Below are 27145 nucleotides of genomic sequence, written 5' to 3'. Positions count from 1 at the left end.
CCCCAACCTCTCTCTCTCTCTCTCTCTCTCTCTCTCTCTCTCTCTCATTCCCCATCTCAAAGCACAGAAACAGAGTACCTCAACACGAAGAAAAGGAAAATAGAAAATAGAAAACAAGAAAAAGAAGAGAAGAGAAGAGAAGAGAAGAATCTCTACTAGTTTGTTGTAATAATAGCAGTGGGAAGCAAGTTGAAGAGAAAAAGAAGAATGGAAGAATGTAAAAGAAAAGGAAGGATATGAAGAAGACATTCATTCAGTCAGTCAGTCAAGGATTTGATTATGGCATGATAACCTAATCATATGGGTGCAAGAGTAAAGGTTTTATTTATTTAGGGTTGGTTTGCTTTTCCTCTGAATCAGGGAACAAACAGAAGGAACAGTTTGTGGGTGTTGTAAAAGAAGAAGAATCAGATGCTTGATACCCATCATGGACGGATTATTTATATTCAATGATGTGTGTGTTCATCAGTCTTATGGAGATGGAGATGGAGATGGAGATGGAGAAGAGAGAACAGCAGATCATGCATTGCGGCTCATAATGTGAGGAGATGGTAGCTTCCCATGTGTGAGGGTTGCCTCATGATGCTGCTGTATGCGTGCCATGGAGAGAAGAACGACGAAGAAAAGATGCAGGATACTCTGTCTACCACCAAACAATACAGAGATTGGAAGGATGTGTTGTGAAGATTCACAACTATAAAAGATGCTTGATATCAGGTATGCCATGCCTCTTCTTCTTCTTCTTCTTCTGCTACTCAGCCATTTAATTCTCTTAGGAGGAGGAAGGAGAGGTGCATTAGCTCAAGTGGTTGAGCTGTCTGCTCCGACAGGCATACAAACCAGCCTTGACAGGTCGGAGGCGGCCGCTCTCCTCTCCCTAAGGTCTCTGCTCGGCATCCGAAGCCGATACTGGCCCCGGAAAACCGACCCTTGCAGCATATGGACAGGTGTTTCTTGCACCTTTGATGGCCGCCATGTCTCCTCCATCAATCTCACAACCCTCAGAAGAACAGTGAAAGGCTCCACGACCGCCGCATTTGCACTTGACCCTTTGCAAAACCTAACCAAACTAATTTCCTTTTCATCCTCAGGATTTGCTTTGCCTGGACATATCCCTGATTGGTTCGGGTCTTTGCTTGCCCTCCGACACCTTGATCTGTCCTCTTCCTCCATCTCAGGCTCCATTCCTTTATCTCTTGGAAATCTTGTGGATATCACCTTCTTTGACGTATCCCACAATAATCTCTCGGGCTCAATACCTCCTGAGCTCGGAAACCTTGTAAAACTAGAGATTCTCTCCATGGGTGGCAATGGATTCGAAGGTTTGATACCTCCTGATTTGGGTTCACTTTCGTCTTTGAGAAGTCTTGATCTTGGGTTCAATGCCCTAACTGGTCCCATCCCGACCTCATTCGGACAGTTGAAATCTCTTGCCTCATTGGCATTGTCCCAGAATTCGATAAATGGGAGCATCCCGATTGAGCTCTCAAATTGTGTGTTGTTGGAGAATCTTTTGTTGGATCGTAACAATCTCACAGGCAGATTACCTGTATCTCTTGGAATCTCACTAGGGAATCTTTCGATCCTCAGCCTATATTCCAACAATCTTACGGGGAATATTAACACAACTGGATTCAAGCAAGCCCAGCAAATCTTGATCTCCAACAACTCATTCTATGGGACTCTACAGTTTATGGATCTGAATATGTCTGTCATAAAAGCATTGGACATCTCAAGTAACTTCTTTGAGGGGTCTTTGCCTAATTCTTTTATTTCCACTGCTACTACATTGGATAACAATTGCTTTACAAATGCCGTGAATCAACGAACCCTAGATGAATGTGAGGAATTCTATTCAGAAATGGGTCTTATATATCAAGGTGCAAAGGGGGCATTCTCATCAACCATAAACAGAAAAACGAGTAGGATCAAAATTCATCTAATACCCATCCTGGCAGGGGTTTTCGGAGGACTAGGGTTCATACTACTTATTATTTTGTTTGTTTCCTTGCTAAAGAGGCAAAGGAAGACTCGTAGTAAAGACAAAAGAGAGGTTTCTAAGGGTTTATCTCCACCCTTCCCAGGTAATAATATGTCAGTGAACTTGCTTTGTCTTGGAGAGAGCTTCACCTATTCTCAACTAGTGCAAGCGACCAGAGGATTTGATGGGACGAACTTCATGAAATCTGGTCACTCAGGTGATTTTTATCAAGGTATGTTGGAAGGGGGTGTGCTCATTGCGGTGAAAAGGATAGACTTTGCCAAGGTCAAAAGAGAAGGTTATCTTGGTGAGCTAGATGTTTTTAGCAAAGCTTCTCATACGAGGTTGGTAACCTTGTTAGGCTATTGTTTTGAGCGTGAAGACGAGAAGTTCTTAGTTTACAAATTCATGCCAGCTCGGGATCTTGGGTTTGCCCTACATAAAAAGTTTATGGGAGGCATCTCAGAAGATACATTGCCTTCACTTGATTGGATAACACGATTAAAGATTGCTATTGGGGTTGCCGAAGGTTTGACATACCTTCACCATGAGTGCACACCTCCTCTGGTGCATAGGTAAATCTCTCTCAACAAACTATCAATCAATCAAAAATGCAAATGAAAATTTGTTGAGTTTCTAATATGCATATATTTGTTGATTTATCCACAGGTTAACTATCTGTGTCTATGAGTTTTTCCTCCCCAGTGTCTTGCTATTGCCTGTTAAGTTTATATATGTTTGTTTACTTTAGGTGTCATGAGGATGGGTGTATGTTTTTTTTGGTTTCTTCACTGAATAACTACTTTAGATTTTATTTTCTTTTATGCCAAAGTTGCCAGAGATTATATAATTCAGCACCACCATTTGACTAATCATTCACATGAAGGGCTCCTAAATTGGGAATGCTGTATTATATATGTAGAATCTAGGTAAACTTAAAACTGGAATTTATAGAGATGTGTGGGCTTGGTCAAACTTGATTGTCAGAGGACAGTGCATTTCTAAGACGTTTTGAAAGCATTGGGCATTTTAAGGATATCCTGTTTTTATGTGCAGGGATATTCAAGCAAGCAGCATCCTTCTTGATGAAAAGTTTGAAGTGAGGTTGGGGAGTTTATCGGATGCTTGTATAGCTATGGGGGAATCACATCTCGGAGTTTTCTCACGCATACTCCGGAGATCACAGTAAGTAAATGCTATCTTTCTTGAGTGAGCAATATTATGCACATCACTATCACATAGAATGCATATGAATTCCAGCATTATTATATATGGCACGCTTAAGTTCTTCCTCTTATCTTGCTTGGCTTTAGTGTCATTATATACATAGCCTATAGGTATACATAGAATATATATTGGTGCAGTAATAAGAATGAATGTCATGGAAGATACAGCTTACTCTACATATCTGAAAGTCTATGGGTGATATACAGCATACTCTCTCTCTCTCTCTCTCTCTATATATATATATATATATATATATATATATATATATGGGTGATAGTCAATCTTCATTCGTTGAAGCTTACTCTATATATATGGGTGGGTATAAATGATTTGGTGGTATCTGAAATTAAAAGAGAATTAGGCATTTGTCTTATTTTTTGCTAGATTAATTTTAATCCCTTATTTATTTTCGTAAATACAGGAACAAAACCATGACAAAATACTGATCATAATTAATATCCAAAAATGTTCTTAAAAAACATAGAAAAAACTAGCCAGTGCTGATATAAATAACGATGCGTATACTGTTTTAATGGTCTAAGAATGCATTTTTTGGCAAAAATGAGACCTTAGAAGTGTATGTTTTTTCCGATTTAACAGGGCATTGGAGCATGGAGAAGCAGGTACTAACTTTTATCCAACCTTAAAAGACAGTTTGAAACTTGAAAACACTTACATCTCATAAACTGAAAGATTTTAGTTATCGGATGATAGGACATAAAAATTGGTTTTTTAAAGAGAAAAAGTTCATGTAAAAATTTCAGGCAATGCAACTCCTACATGCGCCCATGATGTATATTGCTTTGGGAAAGTGCTTTTGGAGCTGGTGTCAGGGAAGCTGGGGTTAAGTGGGTCAAAAGACCCTTCCACAACCGATGCATGGATCGAGTGGTCACTAAACCTCATCAATCTAGATGATAAAGATTCAATCAACAAAATCCTAGACCCAAGTTTGCTAGTGGATGAAGATCTTCTGGAAGAGGTTTGGGCAATGTCCATTGTGGCCAAATCATGTCTCAACCCAAAACCTTCAAAAAGGCCATTGATGAGATATGTGTTAAAGGCATTGGAGAACCCACTGAAAGTGGTAAGGGAGGATAAGCTGAATGGGTCTGGGAGATCTAGAGGCTCTTCACAGGGGTCATGGAATGCTGCCTTATTTGGTAGTTGGAGACATAGCTCTTCGGAGGCTGTGGTGATACCAGGGTCTCTAAGGGAAGAACACTTGCAAAAGAACATGGTGAAGCTCATGTTGAATGGGGGTGGGTCTCAAGGGAGTAGTGGTCATGGTGAAGTGTCTCTAAGGAGGCCCGGATCCAGTGAGATCTTCCCTGAGCCCGATGATCATGCTATTCCAACGACGATTGAGATAATACCCACCCATCCTCCTCCACATATCTCCAACAAAGAGGATACCATTTAGTTAAGTAGGTCAGTTAGGCAATGACAGCATTTTTCCTCAAGAAATAACTGAGAGCAAGAGACAGCTCTCTCCTCTACTATTTTTAGAGGGGCTTTTTGAGAGGTTTTTGGGGAAACACACAAAAACAAGAGGGAGAGAGATCTCTCCCCTGCTCTATCCTTCTTATCCCCAAACATTCCTTCTTTGCATGGCAAGAATGCGTTTTATCTACCTCTCTTATATGTACACTTCCAAGAGGAGGAAGCTGAGCTAGTAGTAGTAGTAGTAGTAGTAGCAGCAGCAGCTAGTATAGTAGTATAGTAGTATGGTAGTATATTAGTATAGTAGTCTATTAGTATATTAGTATATTAGTATTTTAGTATATTAGTATATTAGTATATTAGTATATTAGTATATTAGTATATTAGTATATTAGTAGTAGTATATTAGTGTTGGGATACCGTATACAACAATTAATATAGTAGTATTAGTAGTATGTGATCTAATGATGCCAACATCACAAATATTTGGTGTCTTTCCCATGATCGAGTAATATGAGTGTATCACATTGTGTTCTTGCCGATTCTTCTCCATCTTTCCTCTTTTGGGCTTTTTCAACCTCGTTCAAAATGGGCATTGCCTTAATTTTTGCCATCTCATTTAGCAGCATGCAAGCTGCGGGTGAACCAGTCAGTTGTCTCAGCATAATTCAAAATGGGCATTCGCTTAATTCTTTCCGTCTCATTTAGCGGCGACATTCGAGTCATGGCTGCACCAATGTCTCAGCAAAATTCGACATGACATGAGGAAAGGACATACGAAGCCAACACATGGTAAAGATCTTTGCTTGTTTTTGTTCAAAAAGAGTGAGATAGAAGAAGACGACGAAGAAGAAAATTCCTTATCATCAAAGGCCTTCTAAGGAGAGTTAATTTTTCGTCTCCTTGGTTGTAATGATAGTGTCCTCATGTTTGATTATAAAAAATGAGTCCTTCCTATACAATTTTTTTTCCCCTCTCGCCCTTGTTTTAGCTTAACTACATCACATTTTGTAATTCTTTTTCGGTTTTGTAAACCTCATATCATTCAACATGTTGATCAACAGTTTGAAGGGCTGAGTAATTGTGCACTCCAATAGCTCCCAAACCAACCCATGATGATTTTGTAATTTTGATTAAGGATCGAACGACCTCATTGTCGAAGTATTAATTGTTAAAGAAAAGTTATTTACCTAAACTTATCAAGGCTATTTAATTGGATACAACTCAAAAATAAATAAAGTCAAGGTGTCTTTTCTTCTATGTTTCTAAGATTTGAGAGTTTATTTGGTCATTTCTTTTTTTTGGGTAAGAATCAGGTCTCTCCTTTTGAACATTGGATGTGATACTTTTCCTGGCATGGGTTAAATACAAATGTATCTACTGTCGTGCTTGTTTGCAATTGATGATGATAATGCCATGTCTAGTAACTTTAGCCATTTTACAAGGTAATGATTATGCTGAAAATGTTACCTCCATATGAATATGACAAACACAAAACATGATGATGCCTTCTGATGGTCATCAGGTTGTAGGTTGCAATCTAGTGTTAGCTTAAAAAATCTTCGTCGTGATTTCTTTGGTTTTTAAATACGGGATCGTACAAAGCTACGAAAAGCCGTACTCTTGAAAAAAAACCATGGCTCTATGAAAAAGTTTTACTTTCTAGAAGGATCCAGGGGTTGAAAACGATAGCATTACCTTAGGAAATGGCAATGTGGACGAAATGGAGTGTTAAACAAAGCAACCGTAAGGTCTTCGCCTATTGAGACAAACATGTAACTTAGAAATAAAGCTGTTACAAGTGTCTATGCCTCTCAACATTGTCTTTATGGAGTCATTGCATGAGCAATGATAACAAAAAGGATAATGCAACTACTTCACGGAGGATGATGTAACCGCTTTCATTATATGCGGTCTTGGCATTTTCTCACATTTGCTATCTTTATATGGTGGTGACCTAACATCCAACATTAGCATGCACCAATCAAATTATGTCAAGTAAATTTTATAAAATTTGTATTGTATTGTCGTCAGATGTTAGCTTTCCATCTTCGTTCAATAATTTTTCCTTGCCCTAAAGGATCTTTATGACACATTCGGTTAACCTCTTGGAAAAAAGTCGTCCTTCTTTGACAAGTAGTTGAATTGCAATGCAACTTGTTTTCTGGTTTCTATCATAATATCTACATAAAGATTCCTAAAGCGGCACATTAATCAGTTGATAATTTGATATATTCATCATAGTTATAAATTTAATATATATTGAGCTTGAACCCTTTTTATATCATGTGGTCTATAGTCACATCGATCAATTAATTCCTTCGCCGTACAACATCATGAATGTATAATATATCATGACCATGTAGTAATGGGTACAAAATGTGATAGATATATGCCATGTCTTAATGTTATCATATTCCACTACATTAAAGTCCCAAGACCAATTTATCATATGGTAAATGTTCATGCATAATAGAATAATATTATTAACAAGCAAGCAAGTAAATTCTACAAAATTACGAAAGCCCTGTCAAACCCAATAAAAATTGGTATCCTTTATTAACTTAGCATTGCCTCTAAACAAGAAAAAATTGCTTTTCAAATCCCTTGCATGAAGAGATTTATGTAACCCAAAGATTCCTTATTTTTAATGTATCTATGATTCTATAGTTGTGAGATTTTGAAGACATTTTACAAAAGTCCACAAGGGACATTCATTGGCCATTGTCCAAAAGAAAAAACAAAGTAATGATGTGTGCCTACAAAAAGATAAACAAGTCTTTTTGTTTATACACACATGTGGTGGGATGAGATGATAAATGTTACGATACAAAAACTCTAATATTTCTTAACACATTTACCCTTTTTATTTGTCGAAGTAAATTTTTTAGTGGCTTACAAAAGACTTAGACATATGGTGTTGGTGATGCTGTTTGTGTTGCTTGATGAGGTGGATGTTTCTATGCACACAAACTTGATCGATGAGGACATTGCAATCTATGATAGTGTTTGGTATCAAGAGCATTTGGACCAAATATTATAACAATATGACAATTTGATATGCGTATGATGTTTATTGATGACATGCTAACGATGCAATTGAGCATATATAGGGGTCATGGCACTAAGGTGAATTCTATCAAGTAAGGAGGGAAGCTAGATGCATAGAACACATTGACATTCTTGCTTTATCAAGTGGATGTGAGGCCCATCCAAGAAATGGAATCAAAACTAATTATACAACCATTAGTTGAGTATATGCTCAGTGAAATCTCTATAGGAAATAAATTAGTTCTACTTTCCTTTGGTGTAAAATTTAAGAATGATTAATCACCCACTTTGCTTCTCTTCTTTTAAAAATGTGAAATTTTGGTTTGTGACATGTAAGTTGGATCAATTGTTGTTTTTTCTTGTATTGGCAATAGAGTTGGCCGACAAATAATTCTCTTGATTTTGAGTTTGCACACCTCATAATGATTCAATATTCATTTGCCCCCTTCAATAGTCATTTGAAGTTCTTATATATTTTTACCCAATGACATGATGAATGAGGCTTGGAGTCGAATTCTCACCAATATTTTGTTTAATCTAGACAAACATGATGTTTTAGGGTAGTGGCAAGAATGTTGAGCATCAGATGGACACTAACATTGCTTCTCCAATATAAGTATGCCAAGTGAGATCAAATTTAATCAATTAGAGATATAGTTTTGGAAGGAAAAGTTCATGAGAAAATTTAAAATAGATAGATATAATTTGTTCTTGAATTTCTCATGGATACAATGCTAACTTGAAAGATGATTTGATGCTGACTTGGAAAGATGTACACTTGAATCATGATTTTCCATGTTTTAGTATGTCAGTCATGTCGAGGTACATAGAATGCTTAATGAACCGTTATAGAAGCTCTAGATTGTTCACCCTTAAAAAAATTATCTCATAAGCACTTAAATTTTACCTTCAATTTTTGTCTTGTTTCTCTATTGATAATAATGCAAGTTGCCCAATAGCTCTACTACCAATGTTCATGGGGCATGATGATAATTTTACTTGTCATATTCAATTATGATTTACAATATACGCATTGGCCCATGATTGGAGTTAATAAGATCCCCAAAACTAAGGGATGTTGTTGTAGTTGCACGTTGGTCATTAGCTAGTTAGTAGCCTTTTATACTTTCATTGCTTGTTGTAGTGGTATATGTTTCCCCTTGATATGAAAGGACCGAGTTGCATTTCATTGCATCTGACCATGTGGGTGCTTTGCACCTATATGAGTGGCCTTGCTGGATAATTGTCAGATGGGATTTCAATGTAGCTCCAACTCCTTTTCCCAAGTTATATGTTCGACATATTTTTGTCGGTTGCAAAGGGTTCATATTTATACAACTATACTTGTCACAAAGCTTAAAGAGCTCATTTGATATGTAGTAAACTACCACATAGATTTCTTGATTGTTATTATGATATTTTTGTCCAAATGTATATTTTCTAGTAATCATTCTTCCTAATATTGGTTTTGAAAATGGAAGCTCGGGCTCTTTGAAATAGATGTGCATATCTTTCCCTCTCACATTGGTTATGGAAACTCGGGCGTTATGGAATTTAACTATGTGATATGTACATCCCTCATGTTCTTTCATGTTATCAACAATAGCAAAAACACATACGCTATATGGAGCATGTTTTTGGCATTCTACTTAGATTTGTGATTTTCTTGATTGAAATACTTTCAAAGGTAAGATTATCTTATCTTAATCATTGTCAACACATTAGATCTGGTGATATTATGATCGTAGATGTTCTTGATGTATGCATCTTCAATATGTAGTACTCGATATGAAAAGTTGAACTGCAAGTAGTTATTCATATTATGATTTTTACGCCGAAATCATTGGGAGTTATGAGTTCATTCTTAATTCGTAAAGCCCTATTGTGATTGAACATTATTTGGTTATATGTGTCCTTCAGTTGTTCTACAACTCTTGCAATGGATCGATAGATTAATCCAATCATATTATAGTTTTAAAGATATTTTTCCAGCATACAAGAAACTTACATTTGAGAAACAATTGGTTCAAGCTAGTCAACACATTAAGGGGAAATGCTTTTTTGTTTTGTTTATCAATGACATCGTTTTTATGTTTAAGACTTTGTAGCTAAAAGGAAGTTAGGTTGCAAATATATCATGCAAGTTTTGGTGTTTGTAAAGACTAGAGAACTTATTATTGGGCATTTTTATGGTTTGGAAGGACAACTTGTGATTTGAATTATAGAATAAACAAAATGGAAAATTAGGTTCAACGTGTGCTACGTATGTGAAATCAATTTTTGTTCGAAAGAAAATATTGTTGCAAGTATGTTGGATGCTAGGGTGCCCAAGAATAAAGCACAATATGAAGATTCAAGTACCATAACAATCAAAGATGGAAGGAACTTTAATGGATAAAGATAGAAGCGTTTCAAAAAAGTGAAAAACAAAAAGGCGTGGATATAAAGATTTAGCTAGATAAAAAGCTCATAACTTCTTTATTTGATATCCAAATTTCTAAAGAAAAGATTCATAGAAACATTGACAACGAGAGCTTTCCAAAATATCTTGTATGACAAATTTGGGATTATAGAGGAGAAATAGGCATATAAAAAACGCCTCACATAGACTCGAGTATATTTAAAAAAGAAGAAGAAGAAGCAAGAATAACGCAACTGAAAACCATAGGAGGGTATTCTTAGCCATAAGGAGGAAGAAGGAAGAATGTAAGGTTAAAAGAATTGAGAAGAGTCTTAGTAGAAGAAAGAAGGAGGTGAAAGAAGGACTTTTATGAGTTTGGGTGATCGGAAATCAAGTAGTTCTTTGATTTTGTGGTTGTATTTCTAGTCTATCCAATTTGTATTATTTCTATAATAGAATATTGTAGCATTCTTTTCTCTTCTCTATCTTTTCTTTATATCTCTTCATCACTTATTATTGGGCATTTTTATGGTTTGGAAGTACAATCTGCGATTTCAGTTATATAATAAACAAAATGGAAGATTAAGTTCAACATGTGCTATGTATGAGTAGGGCTCCATATGTATGGATGGTTATATATCGGACAATAGGGTGATTAAGGGTAGCGCTCCATACATGGAGATGATTATATATTGAACACTAAGGTGGGAATCGATCCCATATTTCTTTTATGAACTTTAGGATTATATCTCATTGAAGATCTTAAATACACACAACTGAAGTTATGCACAAATCTCTTAAATGGTCTTCAAGAGAAATGAGTATGACCTGTTGTTTCAAACCTTAAACTTGGTAAAATTGTGACGGTTTTAGATTATTTTTTTCCGTAAATCAATGTTTGTTATTAAAACAAGATGATAATACAACCCTTGCTATCTTCACTACTTCATTAGTAGTGATACTGCAAGGGAAACCCTCTCAATTGTTGTAAAACTAGATAACACCCTCTATCTCCTCTTGGGACAATGTCCCCATATAACATGTGAAAATGACCAAATCAACTTCCCTTTCATCCTACAGAGTTGTTTTGTTATCCCATGAAGTCCATCAAATAAGAAACCATTTCACATGGTCCAATTAAACAACATCCCCCAATACCTAAGGTAGTCAAACACGACCTTATATGAGATGGAGGCATACCTTAATCCTCAATAAAAACCCACTTAAAAGGTGACAAAATATTTCCTATGATTGATGCCTAAATTTGTGATATAATCACCCAAATGGCTTTAACAACCAGGCACGTGATGAACTTATTGTTGGAGCCAGCCAGTGGGATGCGGAACAAACTCAACACTCTTTCAGATGAAGATCTTCAGTGAATAAAAAGAAACAGATTGACAACATAAGACAAGATCAACAAGCAAGATAGAGAAAAGAAGTACACCAAAGTAGGCACAATAGTATGTAACTATATTTTTCTCTCAAAGAGTTATAGTGGCAACAACAAAATGAAGAACCCCAAAACTAGGTTACTAGAGTCAGTTTAAATCTCAACTGACTTAGGGCAACTGCCCTTTCCACTATTTACAGAAATAGCCTAAACCTAATGTGTCCAATGGGACAATGTGAATACGACCATTATATACCCACATTCGACACTCCCCCATAATGGGCATTTACAACAAAAATTTGTGAAAAGAGAATAGATAAGGTTGTCTGACAAGTCGACTTTGTTCGAGTCGGGAAAATCTAGGAATAGAAGGCCGGGTCGTCTAGAGTCGGAAGAGCTTAAGCCGAATCTCGAACTATTAATGCCGAGTGTCCGAAACCATCCTGAGTGTCTGACTCAATCAAACTGTTTCTTTGTTATGCCCATTTGATGCCAAAGGGATCAGAATCGATCTGCTAGAAGAGACTTGGTCATCCCATTTGCAACATTATTGGCTGTAGATACCTTCTCAAGGTCGATCTTCCTGAAATGACGTAGTCTAGCACGAAGTGATATCTCACGTCTATATGCTTCGAGGCGTTGTGCGGAACCGGATTTGTAGACAAAGCAAGAACACTTTGACTATCACTATAGACAACTGGAGCTGAGTCGGAGTCGCCTTGTTGAAACGTGTGCGCCAGCTGACCGAGCCATAAGGCCTCTTTCGCCATGTTGGACGCGGCTACATATTCGGCCTCGGTCGTTGACTTAGTAGTCCATTGAGGAATTTAAAGCAGTATCCGGTTGTTCATTTTTAACTGTCCACACAGCCAACAAAGTGTGATTCGGTATAAACCGACTATGCCTGAAGTATCGTTTGGGCCAAATAGGATGCCATAGTCTTTTGTGCCCACCAGGTATGAGAACACATGCATTATTGTGTTCCAATGTGATCGACCAGGATTGTGCATAAATCTGCTGACGACTCCTACGACATGAGCAATGTCAGGCCGTGTTGTGACCATCGTGTACATCAAGGAGCTGACTACCGGTGCATATGTAATAGACTTCATATTTCCCCCCTCTGGACCGGATATTGGGCAGTCTTGTTGAGACAGCCGAAGACTAATTGGGAGCGGGGTTGAAGTAGATTTGGCTGATTGCATGTTGAATCATTCTAAGACACGTCCAATATAGTTGGTGTGAGACAGAAACATTTGTCGTCGATTTCGAATCCGACTTATCGTTGTCAAGAATAGTACTAAAACAAAGAGCGAATTAGTACTGGAGAAGGGAAGTACTATTAGTATTAAGAGGACGGAACTGCGTAAGACTCCCGAGAGAGGGAGAGAGAAGAGGAGAGAGAGAGAGAGATAGCGAGGAAGAGAGAGAGAGAGATGATAATAACAGATGATATATTATATGAAGAGTAAGTACAAAATGGTTATGAGGCTTAAGACTGGCGTTGAACCAATTTGGAACCAATTTGGTTCAACATAATGCCTTGTGCCTCTTGTTATAGTGTTCTCAAGAGGAGTCCTGAAGCTTCTAGAATGTTCCAGAGAAATCTGGAATATACATTAATTTCCTATAATAAAACTTAAATGAAAATAACATTCTACGTATTACAATAGATGGTATAATGGTCAAGAGCTCGATCCATATAACATAAGGTCATGGGTTCGAGTCTTGCCATATCATGACACTATCTTCCCCTTAAGATGATGAATGTAACGAGTCGACACTGATTGAGGACCGGGTTTTGTCCGGATACTGTTGGTGGAAATTAGCAAGAAGATCTTGAGCATTGGCGACATGCTCGACGGGTTCCCAAGTACGTTCACTTGGACTATAGCCAAGCCAATCGACCAAATAATAAAGTTTGTTGTGAACAAATTTGGAATCGAGGATGGCAACAACTTCATACTCCGGGCTGGCGTCTAACTCAAGCGGGGGCGGAGGTGGTGTAATACGATCGGGAATAGTGTTTGCTTTATAAGGTTCAAGAAGAGAACTATGGAAGACCGGATGTATCTGAAGATGCGGAGGAAGATCAAGGCAGAATGTGACATCATAAACCTTACCGGTAATACGGAAAGGACCAAGTCATCGATAATCCAACTTGTCGCACGGTCGAGTAGTCTTGATGTGACGACGTAAGAGCCATACTCTGTTACCGTCCGATATGTACGGGTGATTGATAACTTTGATAAGTGAGGGTGAAAGATGTAATGCGTTGATATGTATGTGTGATTTTATACGATTATGAGTGTGAATGTAAGTGTGAGTGTGGTAGATACAACGAGGTGTGAGTGAGTGACTAGGTGTGAATGCTAAGGGGGCTTGCACCCTTGTGGATCTACCCCTTTGTACCTATTTAACCCCTTATGGGGAATGAATGAATACAAGGAACATTTCTCTCAATCTCTCTCTTGTCATTTCTCTCTCTCTCTCTCTCTCTCTTCCCCCCCCCCCCCCCCCCCCCCTTTTACGTTGAACCCCCTTGGGAGGGGGGTGGAGCCATTCTAGGCACCACCCCCCACCCCGTAATGCTTCTCAATCGCATGTTAACATCTTCATGATCTCTCTCACCATCATACCATTCATCATCTTCACTATTACACAATGTTTATCTTTATCATCAATCATCATCATTATCATAAATATTAACCCTAACCCTAAAACCGATAACACTTTTTGGTGACCACGAAGGCAACCCCCTTTTGGAGATGAAGTTGAAGACTAATACGCAACAGAGACATGGCAACAATGAAATGTAGCAAAAGGCTACGATTATGTGCGGAAGAAATCAGAAATGGAAGATTGATTGCCATACAATTCTACAACAAATTAATCTCTATATATGTGTGTTTTATTTGGTCTATTTTTGTCATAAATGTCTGAGAAATGGTGCCAAAAATGTACGAGACGCATTGTGAGTGTGCGAGAATGGCAACATATGTGTGAATTTGCGGTTAGCAACGTGTGTGTGTAAGAAAGCATGGTGCGAGAGACAACCAGAAAGACGGAGAAAAGTAACTAGAAAGACGGCCAGACGAACAACGGAGAAGGAATCGACACTGAAACTCCAAATAGAAGGGAGCCAGTGCCATCACGACCGGAAAGAGACACCCACTAGGAGACTGCGGAGGAAGACGCAGTGTGTGGAGTAGAGGCCGACAGGATTTGCCGAGAATGCACGGGACTGGAATCGGAAGTGTTCATAGTGTCCAAAAGAAGCAACACAGAGAGAGTTGGAACTAGAACTAGAGTTGGTTAGCACCGAAGTGGCTGTAATGGCCGGACGACAGCCGGAAAGCCTGCCGGAGTAGTTGACCGAAACAACGACAGTGACGCTGAAAAGCGATGGACGGAGAGACAACCGTCAGACATCAATGACAGAACGACAACCGGATGATGATTGAACAGAGTGGCCAAGCAACGGACCTCGGCCAAAACAGAAGGCCAACTGCAGACTGGCCGAATAGGGATGACAAAGCCGACGACAACAACAAATGGAGACGGTGTTTATCATTATCATACCCTAACCCAAAACGTATAACATACTCGATCTCCAATGGCAAAAGAGGAGGGAAGCCGATGACGATCCACATAAGTCTTCTGTGTGTGTTGAGCATGACGAAGATGAGTAGAGAGATCCATCTGGATCTTGCGTAGCCTCTCCAAATGATCCTTGGCACGAGGATTGGTAGGTAGCTCCGGGGTGTCGATCATAGACCAACGAGGATGAGAACCAGTATAAGCGTAAAATGGGGAGACCTGAGTCGAGGAGTGAATAACGTTATTATAAGCAAACTCTGCAAAGTGGAGAATATCATCCCAATCGTCCTGTTAATAACTCAGAAAACACCAGAGGTATTGTTCCAGCGTTTGATTTGTTCGTTCCGCATGCCCATTGGTCTGGGGATGGTAGCCAAAGGAGAGGTTACAAGAGACCTTGAGCATCTTGAAGAGATGCTTCCAAAATTTGGAGACAAATTGAGGTCCTCGGTCATTGATGATACTGTCTGGGAGGCCATGATGCTGAAATACCTCTCGCATGACAAGGGTGGCAGTTTCCTCACTAGTTATGGCCTTAGTACATGGCACAAAATGTGTCATCTTAGTATATCGATCAACGACAGTTAAAATAGCATCGAAACCCTTTGAGACCGGCAGGTCTGTGATAAAATCAAGCCAAATAGACTGCCACGACTTACTTGGAAATGGTAAGGGTTCTAACAAGCCATATGGATGATGTCGTGGCATCTTTGCTCGGTAGCAAGCATCACAGGTCTGAACGTTTCGTCGACAAAATATCGCATATGGGGCCACCAAAAATATTGTAGCACTAAATCCAACGCCTTCGTACTACCGAAATGTCCTGCTGTATGGGTGTCGTGACAATTTTGGACGATTTGAAGGCGACAGGAGCAATCGGGAACATATACGAGCTTTTTAAAGAACAATAAACCATCATGATATTCAAATTGTCGGTAGTCCATACCTGGTTGTTGAGACTGCGAACAGGATGCCCAAGAGGTATCAATGTGCGCTAGAATGGCTTGAGCAAAACTGTCCATCTTCAAGTTAGCACGTATGGCATCGATAATCCGGGAATCTAGCGGAGTGTGAAAAATCCGTGTTGTGTGCAAACGTGTTGGTCCCAAGATTACTTGCTTTTGATTATCAAACGCTGGATCACCAGGACGAGGTGCAAGATATGAACGCCACGATAGTGCATCTGCTTTTCCTTGCTGCTTCCCCGGTCAATATGTGATTTTGAAGTCAAAATGCGTGAGGAATTGGGCCCACTGAGCTTGCCGTCGATTTAGTACACGAGCATTCTGGAAATAAGCAAGATTTTTGTGATCAATGAAGACGATGACCTGATGTGGAGAGCCCTCTAAGAAGTGACGCCATTACACAAATGAATCCACGATGGCTAATAACTCCTTGTCATGTATCTCGTAGTTGATTTCCATGGCATCAAATTTGCACGAATGGAAAGCCACAAGATGTAACTCTTCTATATCTCCTTGTTGAGAAAGGATGCTACCGAGGGCGAAATCCGATGCGTCGGCCTCCATGATGAATGGTTTGTTTGTATCCACATGAGCTAGAATAGGATCTGATGTAAAGGCTTTCTTAAGATGCCTAAAAGCCATGTCCGCTTCATTGGACCAAAGAAATTCCTATCCCTTCTTCGTAAGCTGTGTGAGAGGTAAAATAATCTTCGAGTAATCTTGTATAAACTTGCGGTAGAAGTTATCAAAACCTAGGAAACATTGTACGTCTCGTAACGAACGTGAAGTTTGCCACTCTAGCACAATTTTGACTTTAGCCGGATCCATGGAGATGCCCTTTGAGGAGATGACGTGGCCTAGAAATTCCACTTGCTTGCAGTCAAAGCTACATTTTTCTAGTTTGACATAAAAACCATTCTCTCGGAGTCGTTTTAGTACTAATAGTACATGAGAATTATGCTCTTCTTGGGTCTTCGAATAAATCAATAGATCATCCAGTTAGATGATCAAACAGATATCCAGGAGGTCTCTGAATATATCATTTGCCATGTGTTGGAAGACTGCGGGCGCATTGGTTAGACCGAATGGCATAACAGTATACTCGAAATGCCCATACTGCGTGCGAAAGGTGGTCTTCCATTCGTCTCCTGGTTGGATCCACACGAGGTTATACGCTCCTCGTAGATCGATTTTTGTAAAAAACTTGGCACCATTTACTTGCTCTAAAAGACTTGATATAAGAGGATGTGTAGAGGAGGAGTACTTTTAGTACTAACCATGACTTGGGCTAAGAACACATTGCTAACTTGCTTGGAGGGAATGGAACCACTAATGGGCTGTACAGATCTAGGACTGTCCAACCAAACGACTCCTATTTTGGCCGGACTCAATCGTTTAAGTCTTCTTCTAATTGACTAAGGATTTCAAATTTGTTTGAGATACTTGGGCTATTAGTACTATTAATACTATCAGACACTCCTAAGGAAAGAATTGATTCGGCTTTAGTACAAGCTATGATTTGATTTACCTGTCTTCTTGGCCTATGGGGACAATTGATTGCGATATGCCTTGGTCCACCACAATAAAGACATAATCGATTTGCACGTCATCGTTGCTTTTCTTCTTGTGATAACGGGCCACACCGACGCATGGTGTCGATCTCCATCGGTGTCAGAGTATTTGCTTGAGATACGTCTCGTGCAAATGATTTAGCCGCGACTGAGGCGCACGTGGGCTCCAACCTAGCGCGTCGTATTTGTAATTGACATTTAGAACGCCGTTCGAAAAGGTGGTTGTCGCATCAGACCGCTCGACTTATTGCCTCTGTAAGAGACTTTGGTTCTTCGGGGAAGGTTAAGAGTAAATCTTTGACATCGTTTCGCAGGCCGTAGCGAAACTACTCCATTAGTGCCTAATCATCCGAGGGGATATCTGAGGCGAGTAGACGGAAATCCGCCGCGTAGGCAGAGGCTGGACGATCACCTTGACGCAATCGTCGGATTTTGTTAATCGCCGTCCTGATGTTGTCGGTATCTCCAAAGCAGGCTTTAAACTCGCTAATAAATTCTTCAAAGTTATTAAGCAAGGGAGATTGTTTTTCTAGAAGCGGAGCGAACCATGCCAAGGCTGAGCTGCTAAGCAACGTGTCTATTAGGCCGATTCGAGATGCATTAGTGGGGTATCGGGAAGGATGCATTTGAATGACTAAGCGTATCTGATTAAGAAATCCCTTGAATTGCGATCGCGTTCCCTCGAATTTCACAGGAAGTCCAATCTTGGGCTCTTTATGAAATCCTTGGGGACTTGATCCTTGTTGTTGCAACGCTACGATGGTCGCTTCGAGTTGTTGTACACGTAACGCGAATTCCCCATGTTGTTGTTGCAATTCCCCATGTTGTTGCTGCATTTGATGTTTTTCTAGAGCGATTTGTTGAAGATCCCCTAACAATCTTAGGGTTTTCTTGTTCCAAGGCAACAAAGTTTTCTTTTAGACCTTGTAGCTTGGAGAAAACGGATTCATATTCTTGGGCGCTAACAATAGCCATTCTATTGTAAAAAAGGGGTAAGAGGATGAGGGAAACCGAAAAGAAGACTAGAGGACAAATTGGTTCAAACTGTCAAGAATAGTACTAAAACAGAGAGCGAATTAGTACTGGAGAAGGGAAGTACTATTAGTACTAAGAGGACAGGACTGCGTAAGACTCCCGAGAGAGGGAGAGAGAGAGATAGCGAGGACGAGACAGAGAAAGATGATGATAATAGATGATATATTATATGAAGAGTAAGTACAAAATGGCTATGAGCCTTAAGACTGGCGTTGAACCAATTTGGTTCAACATAATGCCTTGTGCCTCCTTTTATAGTGTTCTTAGGAGGAGTCCTGAAGCTTCTAGAATGTTTTAGAGAAATCTAGAATATACATTAATTTCCTATAATAAAACTTAAATGAAAATAATATCATACGTATTACCATAGATTGACATATTCGCATTCATGGGGGTTACCATACGAATACATACGAATACGCATAAGAATACATGAAAAACTATTCGTTAAAAAAAAAGGAAATAAAAAGAGTTCCTACTTTTTAGTTTCTAATATATATATCATATACCAAAGAGACTTTCACATTAAATATGGGATATTTAACTTGACATTAAAAAGGAGGCTTACACTAAATAATATTTTTATATAATAAATAGAAAACTTAAAACTTAAAAGTATTTATTTTATTTTTAATAAATATAAAATAATAATAAATAATAAATAAAAGGTTCATTAATTTCCCACTTTACTCTCCCACAAAAATTGATATTTTTATCTGTTATTAAAAGGGAACCTTGTACTAATAATATTTTTATAATATATATAAAAGTTAAATGTATTTGTTTTATTTTTTAATAAAACGAAAAATAAATAAATAAATGTAAATAAATGAACTAAATAAAGGTTCCCATAAATTTTATATTTTTATTTCACATTAAAAAGGGGAACTCACACTAATAATATTTTTATAATATTGATCAAACTTAGATATGTATATGTATTAATTTTTAATAAAACAAAAAATAAATAAAATATATGTAAAATAAATAGAATAAATAAAAGGTTCTCGTAAAATTTTATATCTTCATCTCACATTAAAAAGGGGACCTCACACTAATAATATTCTTATAAATTATAATAGATGAAAAACTTTAATGTATTTGTTTTTTTTTTAATAAAAAAATAAAAAATAAATAAAAGGTTCATTAATTCCCTGCTTTTTAAACTCTTGACATCAAAAAGCGAACCTTAGACTAATAATGTTTTTATATATAATATATAAAATTATTTTTTTAAATAATAAATAAATAAACGAATGGTTCTGTAATATTCTTGGGGTCATTTTTTATTCTTGAATTTTACGAATAGTACGGATGTCGAATATTACAAATTTCATGCATGGGTCAATCTATGTGTATTACAATCTATGAATGGTATAATGGTCAAGAGCTCGACCTATATAACATAAGGTCATGGGTTCGAGTCTTGGCATATCATGACAATCGTCATCCCCAGAATTTGTCTTGCTAGACGAAGATCCGTCATGGAAAACTTCAATTGCAGTTGCCGAACAAGTTCAACTAGCTCCTCAGTATGTCGGCTGGAGAGCAGCATGTCATCCACATAAATGATGCTCGGAAGATGGGCGATCCATCTTGGGTTGTTTTGGTGAAGAGGGAGTGGTTTTCATTGCTCTTGAAGAAGCCGACTAATTGGATGAAGTCGTTCAACTTCTTATACCATTCCCGTGGTGCCTGCTTTAGGCTGTAGAGACTCTTCCTGAGTCGGTAGACTAGATGTTCTTGGCCGGATACCACGAAGCCTTTCAACTGCTCCATATAAATTTACTCCTCTAGGTCACCATGGAGGAATGTTATGTTTACACATAGCTGAATCAACTCCAAATTCTCGGCTACCACAATGCCGAGCATAAAGTTAAGGGTTGTCATTTTCACCACTAGTGAGAAGATTTCGTCGAAGTCGATGCCATATTCCTGTCGGAACCCTTTCACTACTAATCTAGCCTTGAATTTTTGGGCAGTCAAATCAGACTTCTCTTTTAGTCTATAGACCACTTGCACAAAAGGCGCGTCGATTTTTTGGAAGTTTGACCAGGTCCCAAGTTTTATTTTGCCTAATGGAGTTCATTTCTGACTCCATTGCTAGATTCCACGTGGTCGAATCGATTGAGGCCGATGCTTCTTCGTATATGTTGAGAAGCAAGCTTAACATGGGTTGGATTAGCTAAATAAACCGAGAGCCGGATCGGTGAGCCGGATCCACAAGAGCCGGTAGGTCGTTAGAGGCCTACGATCCTAGCCTAGTAGATAGACATATTTTTAGGAGTTAGTGTTAGTCGCTCAGTTATGAGCATTGAAGTACATGGCAGTCCATTTAAGGACTTGTATAAAAGTGCTCTTTGAAAACATTGTATGTACAGACAGAGTATTATTTTGAAATTGAGTTTTAGTGTTCTGCTCTCTTTGTCTCTCAGGAGTTCTCTGCGTGTTATCTGAATTTCCATTAAACCTTCGATTACTCATTGTTGCTATCTAGCTGTAACCGGTTGTGTCATTTAGCTTCACACACTATTCTTTTCATGGTATTAAAGCGCGATGGTTGAGAATCCTCTGCTGCCTACAAGTGCTCAGAAAACCAAAACCTAACACCCGATAAAGAACAGAAAGAAGAAGAAGAAGAAGAAGAATGGACAAAAGCATGGCAAGCTCGCTTCTGACATAAAAGCTCAACAGGAGCAACTATGCATCTTGGTCCTACAAGATGCACTGGTACCTACTAGGACACAACTATTAGAGTTATGTGGAAGGAGTGAACGAAGTGGCGCTGGAGTTGGCACATAAGGACTTCCTGGTGGGGGAGCAAGCGGCAAGCAGAGTCTTGTAGTGTCTTGTGTCCTATGTGCACGACCAAATCTTGGGCTACATTCGGGATGCGAAAACGCCGAAGGAGGCCTGAGAAAATCTGAAAAAGATTTTCATCGCAAGTATCGCAACACGGAAGTTGCAGGTCCAGCAAGAGCTCAACAATATTAGACAGAAGGATATGTTGGTGGCCGACTACACCACAAAGATCAAAGAGATCTATGATACATTGGGGTCCATCAATGTGATGGTGGACGAGGAGGAGTACGAAATGGTGCACATCTGTCTTGGTAGTCTAGCACAGAGGTACGAGCAGATCTGGACGACTATCTTCACACGGGAGATGCCACCGTCATGCTTTGACTTGCAATCGATGCTTCTAGTCGAAGAAAACCACACGGATGAGTCAAGAAGCATGCAATCTAACAACCGAATGTTGTACACGGAGGCGGATTAGCCTTGTGGACATGGAGGAAGTGGTGGTTCGGCACGCAATGGTGGCGGCCGACAAGAGCAGGAAAGAAGGCAGAGAGGTGGTGCTCAGAACAGTTCCGAACCCTCCACGAGTAGGGGGGAGTCAAGGCAGCGCCAGAAACTAACAAGAAAAGGCCGAAATAGAATGCTGGTATGGTGGTTGGAAAGGCCATCGGGAGAGCGAGTGTTGGAAGAAACACACCGATTCAGACAAATCCGGATAAGGGAAAGCCGAACACAAAAATTGGCAGCGTTCGCACTACGCCGAAGGGTCAGAAGGACCCAAAATCGGAAAGGGCCCTACATTTGTTATGAAGCACAAGGTAAAGTCGATTAAGAAGAGCACCTCGAAACTGAATGAGATGTGGTATGCCAACTCTAGAGCATCAAATCACACAACGAGCCATGAAGAGTCGTTGAAATTGAAAACGACGCCTCGCATCCGGAACAACCAGGAGTCGTCCAAATTGGAGATGACACCTCGCATCTGATCGAACATGTCGTTGAAGTTCCATTGAGTTATGTCGGACAAAAGGGGAGACTTATGAACGTACTATACGTCCCGACGATCACGAAGAACTTGGTGTCGGTCGGACAGATCGTCGATCAAGGGATACAGGTCTGGTTCACCCACCTCGGGTGCTTCATCGAAGAAGAAGGCTAGATCATCGCGCAAGGGCACTAGGAAGGGAGGATGTTCATCCTCGATACAAATGACGTTGGCACCACACTGTTTGCTAAAGGACAGAAGGTTGAATTGGACATCGACCCCTAGCATATGTGGATCGACCACATCAACTATCAGAGGCCCAAATTTGTGAATCCTGTCAGCTAGGAAAGCAACACCGACTTTGATTCCCCAACGAGCGAAATTGGAACCGGAACAAGCTCAACTTGATACATTCGAATGTATGGGGACCAACACAAAATGTGAGCTTAGGAGGGAGTCGATACTTCATCTCCTTCATTGATGACTATAGTTGACACACCTAGATCTATCTCATAGAGAAGTTAAGCGAAGTCTTCGACTGTTTCCAGAACCTAAACAGTTTGGTCAAAAGGGAAACAAAGAGAAAGATCAAGTGCCTACGATCGGATGGCGGTGTTGTGGCATGGCTCGCCTAGAAGCGTAGCGTTGCGTAGACAAAAGATAACATGAAATGGAGGAAGGAATCACTAGGATTATGGACGGAAGAGACAAAATAGTAGAGATGGAGTGAATAGAGCAAGATAAGATTTTGAAGGAATATAAGAAATTTATAATTATTTGATGAAAGAATTACAAATGGTTGCGAGTGTCGTTGAACCTTTGTACTTTGTCTCTCGAGGTACCAACTCTTCTCTTTCTTGATAGTACACCACAATCTTCCCTTCTATCTTTCGATGAGTGCAAGGCTCAAACCTCCTCCCTTTCATTAAGAGTTGAGCATCACAACTGCTAAGTTAGAGCTTCTCTTGTATGTTGACCTTCTTTCCCTTTTTCTCTATTTTGATATCTCTTACAATATAATTCTATTTGATTTGATTGATATCTCGTACACTACATGTGGGCCATGTGGCGCACATGTAGAGAGGCTCTTGCATGTGTGCTATGTGGTGCACATGTAGTACATTACATGGTATACAATGCTAGCTCAAATAAAACTATATATATATATATATATATTGTAAGTATCGGCTAAATGGTAAGGTTTGTGTCTGATGAGGTGGAGGTTGTTGCTTCAAGTCCTCTCTTGCCCATGTAATACAATATATATTTTTCTTTATTTGCCGAGTCTACATATAATGTATAATATTATCATAGTGCTTTGTTCGTATTGTGAAATGCACATAAGAGATCAAAACCAACCCAGTTAGCTTCTTACTTCTTACTCAATTTATAGTTCATACAAAGATACCCATTTGGGTTGTCTTAGCTAAAAAGGGCGTGCTAAAAGGGTGGGTCGGCTTAGGTACATGCATTCTAAAAAGGGTATGCTAAAAGGGTGGCACAAAGGAACACATGCACACCACATTTCCCCTCTGAGAGAAATAAGACACCAAGGAGCAAGAGCAGGATCAGGAACATGAGCAATGGCTTGTCAAAGGAGGGGGAGCATCTGTTGGAGATAGAGCTCGCAAGTGACATTATCCATGTTGGCAGGTTTGAATGGACATCAATGGACGATTCTGGTGGGAGGCGAAGGTTACACCAATAGAGTGCTCGAAAAGGGTTGGTCCATGTCGACACCTGTATGGATGTATTGTAGGCGTGGGTGACGAAAGGCAAGATTTGATCCCAAGTTTTGTGGCATGGATCGATGTAAGTGGCAATCTCCTTCTTGAGGGTCTTGTTGAGGCGTTTGGTGAGGTCATTTGTTTGAGGATGGTATGGGGACGTAAACATCAGCTGGACACCAAGTTGAGCTACAACGACATTGAGGACATCCCCGTGGAACTGCCGGCCCTGATAGTTGGACAGGGCTAGTGACGGAAAACGAGCTAACAATTGGCGGATAAAGATCAATCGGTCCTATGGACTGAGGGTTACCTGGACTTGGCTAAGGTGGGGGACAGGAGGGCTATCGTGTACGAAAGGGATCGGAGAAACTCGTGGGACAAGAAGTTTGTGGGCAACCTAAGGTGAGGGGGAAGAGGTGGATACTTGGACGTGGGGGACTGGTGCCCGACATCTCCACCAATATGTGAAATGCACATAAGAGATCAAAACTAGCCTAGTTAGCTTCTTACTTCTTACTCAATTTATAGTTCATACAAAGGTACCCATTTGGGTTGGCTTAGCTAAAAAGGGTGGGTTGGCTAAGGTACTTCACGACATCCACCCCCTCTAGACCTACAAATCCACCGGCATGTGCCACTATCTTTCATCTTCATGTTGATCTATTGGAGGAGGTTCAAGTTCAAACCTTTTCTTAAATACTTTTATCCTCTTTCCAGCTACCACGTCTAGGATTAGTGTCCCATCCAATTAACTAAGCTTATAGGTAAAGTTATCATATACTTTTTTTACTATGTAAGGCACAAACCATCTTTCAGCAAACTTGCAGACAATGCTATGTTGATTATCTAATCTGCTATCATACACAAGCACCCAATCCCCTTCTTCTATTTTCTTAGGTCAAATTCTGTGAGTTTTATCAAAACAAATTTTATTCCTCAACCGAGCCTCCTTTAATCATTGGGCTGCTAATTCTACATCTTCAGGTCGACGCTCTAATTGTTGAATTCGCAAAGCAAGAAAATCTTCCACGCTCACCTCTTCTCTCCCTAGAATAGATGTCCATGACATAATTGGTTCTTCTACTGGCATGATGGGCTTTTGGCCAAGTATCAATTTAGCTGGCATGTATCCTGTTATTGAACTATGTGTTGTATGATCCACCCATAGTGCATAAGGTAGCATGTGTGGCCAATCTCTTATTTTACCTTTACAACTTTTCACGATCGCCTTAACTATTGGGCAATGTCCTCTTTCAATCTTTCCATTGGCTTCTGGATTATAAGTAGTCGTAAGTGATAATTTGACCCCTATTCGATTGAAGAATTGTCTAGCTTCATAAGAATCAAGTTCTACTCTATCTGCAATTATTTTACCCACACACCCATAACGACATATTACATCTTCTAACAAAAATTTACATACAAATCTAGTTGTTTTTTGTCGTAGTGGTCTTCCTTCTTCTTGGTTTGTAAGGTCTTCTCTTGCTAGTACTAAATATTGCATTTGACCTTCCTCAAGTGGCATTGTCACTAGATCGCCTATCCATTTATAATGCATTGATGAATAACATGTTGGTTTTAGCCCATCTCGATACAGAATAGTTGAATTCCTCTGGCAGACCTCATAGGTTTCCACGAATTTCATTCCATCTTTATACATATGTGGCCACCAATAATGTTCTTTCAACTTCCTGAATGTCACCCATATGCCTCTATGTCCTACCCACAAACTATCATGGAATTCAATAATTAATTTTCTCTTAATATCGTCCTTACAAATGACTCGAAGAGGATTTTCGGTTGGCCTTTTTGGATGACTCCATAAATGTCCTTCATGGAAAAAAAACTTGAATGCCCTTCTTGTCGAGAATCGTGATCGGCCACAACCGGTTTCTCGTTCGGATGTTCGGGTGTAGGGAATAACATTATGATTGCCCTAAGTACTTATACTAGTACACCTTTTGGGTTATTTACAAGTGTAGCCCATAAGGGCATATTTAGACCATTTACAAGTATAGTCTTCCGAGTTGGCTGTTTACACGATTTTGGTTTCGGCCTCGGTCGAGTTTCTCATAAACTCGGCTCTTCTCATCCCATCCAGAGGGACCCGTTTCCTAACAAACTCCCCCTTCACTCCGGCATGGGGTACTACACCACTCCGATCTTCTGTCGGCACACGCTCAGTTTTTCGGTTGGTAACACTTTAGTCAACATATCTGATTCATTTTCGGCCATGTGGACCTTCACTAGAGCGAACTCCCTTTCTTCTACCCTCTCCCAGAGCCAATGATGCCTCTGTTGGATGTGCTTTGTCCTCGAGTGGTAGGCGGCATTTTTCGCAAGGTTGATGGCACTCTGATTATCGCAATAGAGTTGGAATTCTTCCTGCCAAATTCCAGTTTACTGATAAACTCCTTGATCCATACGATTTCCTTGTCAGCTTCCGTTGCGGCCATGTATTCGGTTTCTATGGTCGATAACGCCACGAACTTCTGCAACCTCGATTGCCACGAGACAACTCCCCCTACATACATCATTGCGTATCTTGACGTGGATCCGCTGGTATCTGCATCAATCGCCATGTCCGAATCCGTGTCGCCTTCCAATGTGGGGTTACTTGAGCCGAAACGAAGAAACACGCTGGAGGTGCCTCTCAGGTACCAAAATATCTATTTCACGGCAACCCAATGCTCTTTCCCGGGATTGCTCATATATCGGCTGACCATTCTGACGGCATATCCAATGTCTGGCCTGGTACACACCATTGTGTACATCAAGCTTCCAACCACCGAGGCATAGGGGACTTTTGACATCTCGGCCTTTTCGGTTTTCGATTTCAGACATTGATCTTTACTCAACTTGTAGTTTGTCGGTAGTGTCGAGCCGACCGGTTTTGCACCTTCCATGCCAAATCTCTGGAGCACCTTTGTCACATATTTCTCCTTTGACAACCATAACAAT

The 27145-nt window shown here is 39.7% G+C and overlaps 1 protein-coding gene across 1 annotated transcript; it reads left to right on the top strand.

Annotated features, from left to right (window-relative positions):
- Window positions 1-495: 495 nt before the first annotated feature.
- Window positions 496-5846, top strand: LOC147853064 (putative LRR receptor-like serine/threonine-protein kinase At2g16250). The gene is made up of 4 exons (XM_087333013.1): window positions 496-2556; window positions 3038-3166; window positions 3809-3831; window positions 3973-5846. Exons 1-4 carry the CDS (start codon window positions 704-706, stop codon window positions 4629-4631), a joined length of 2664 nt encoding a protein of 887 aa, XP_087189139.1. The 5' UTR covers window positions 496-703; the 3' UTR covers window positions 4632-5846.
- Window positions 5847-27145: the final 21299 nt, after the last annotated feature.

This window comes from Azolla caroliniana, unplaced genomic scaffold (assembly GCF_043228905.1).
Source record: "Azolla caroliniana isolate FFs.n. ecotype wild unplaced genomic scaffold, voAzoCaro1.0.p SCAF_17, whole genome shotgun sequence".
In the NCBI taxonomy this organism is placed as follows: domain Eukaryota; kingdom Viridiplantae; phylum Streptophyta; class Polypodiopsida; order Salviniales; family Salviniaceae; genus Azolla; species Azolla caroliniana.
This window is presented reverse-complemented; position numbering and strand designations above follow the sequence as displayed.

What these genes read in the sequence shown, in the direction of transcription:
- LOC147853064 (XM_087333013.1), top strand. Translation starts at nt 704, where the DNA reads ATGCTTGATATCAGGTATGCCATGCCTCTTCTTCTTCTTCTTCTTCTG. An exon ending in ACACCTCCTCTGGTGCATAG is followed by an intron (nt 2,557 to 3,037) that starts GTAAATCTCTCT and finishes TTTTATGTGCAG; the next exon opens with GGATATTCAAGCAAGCAGCA. An exon ending in ATTGGAGCATGGAGAAGCAG is followed by an intron (nt 3,832 to 3,972) that starts GTACTAACTTTT and finishes TAAAAATTTCAG; the next exon opens with GCAATGCAACTCCTACATGC.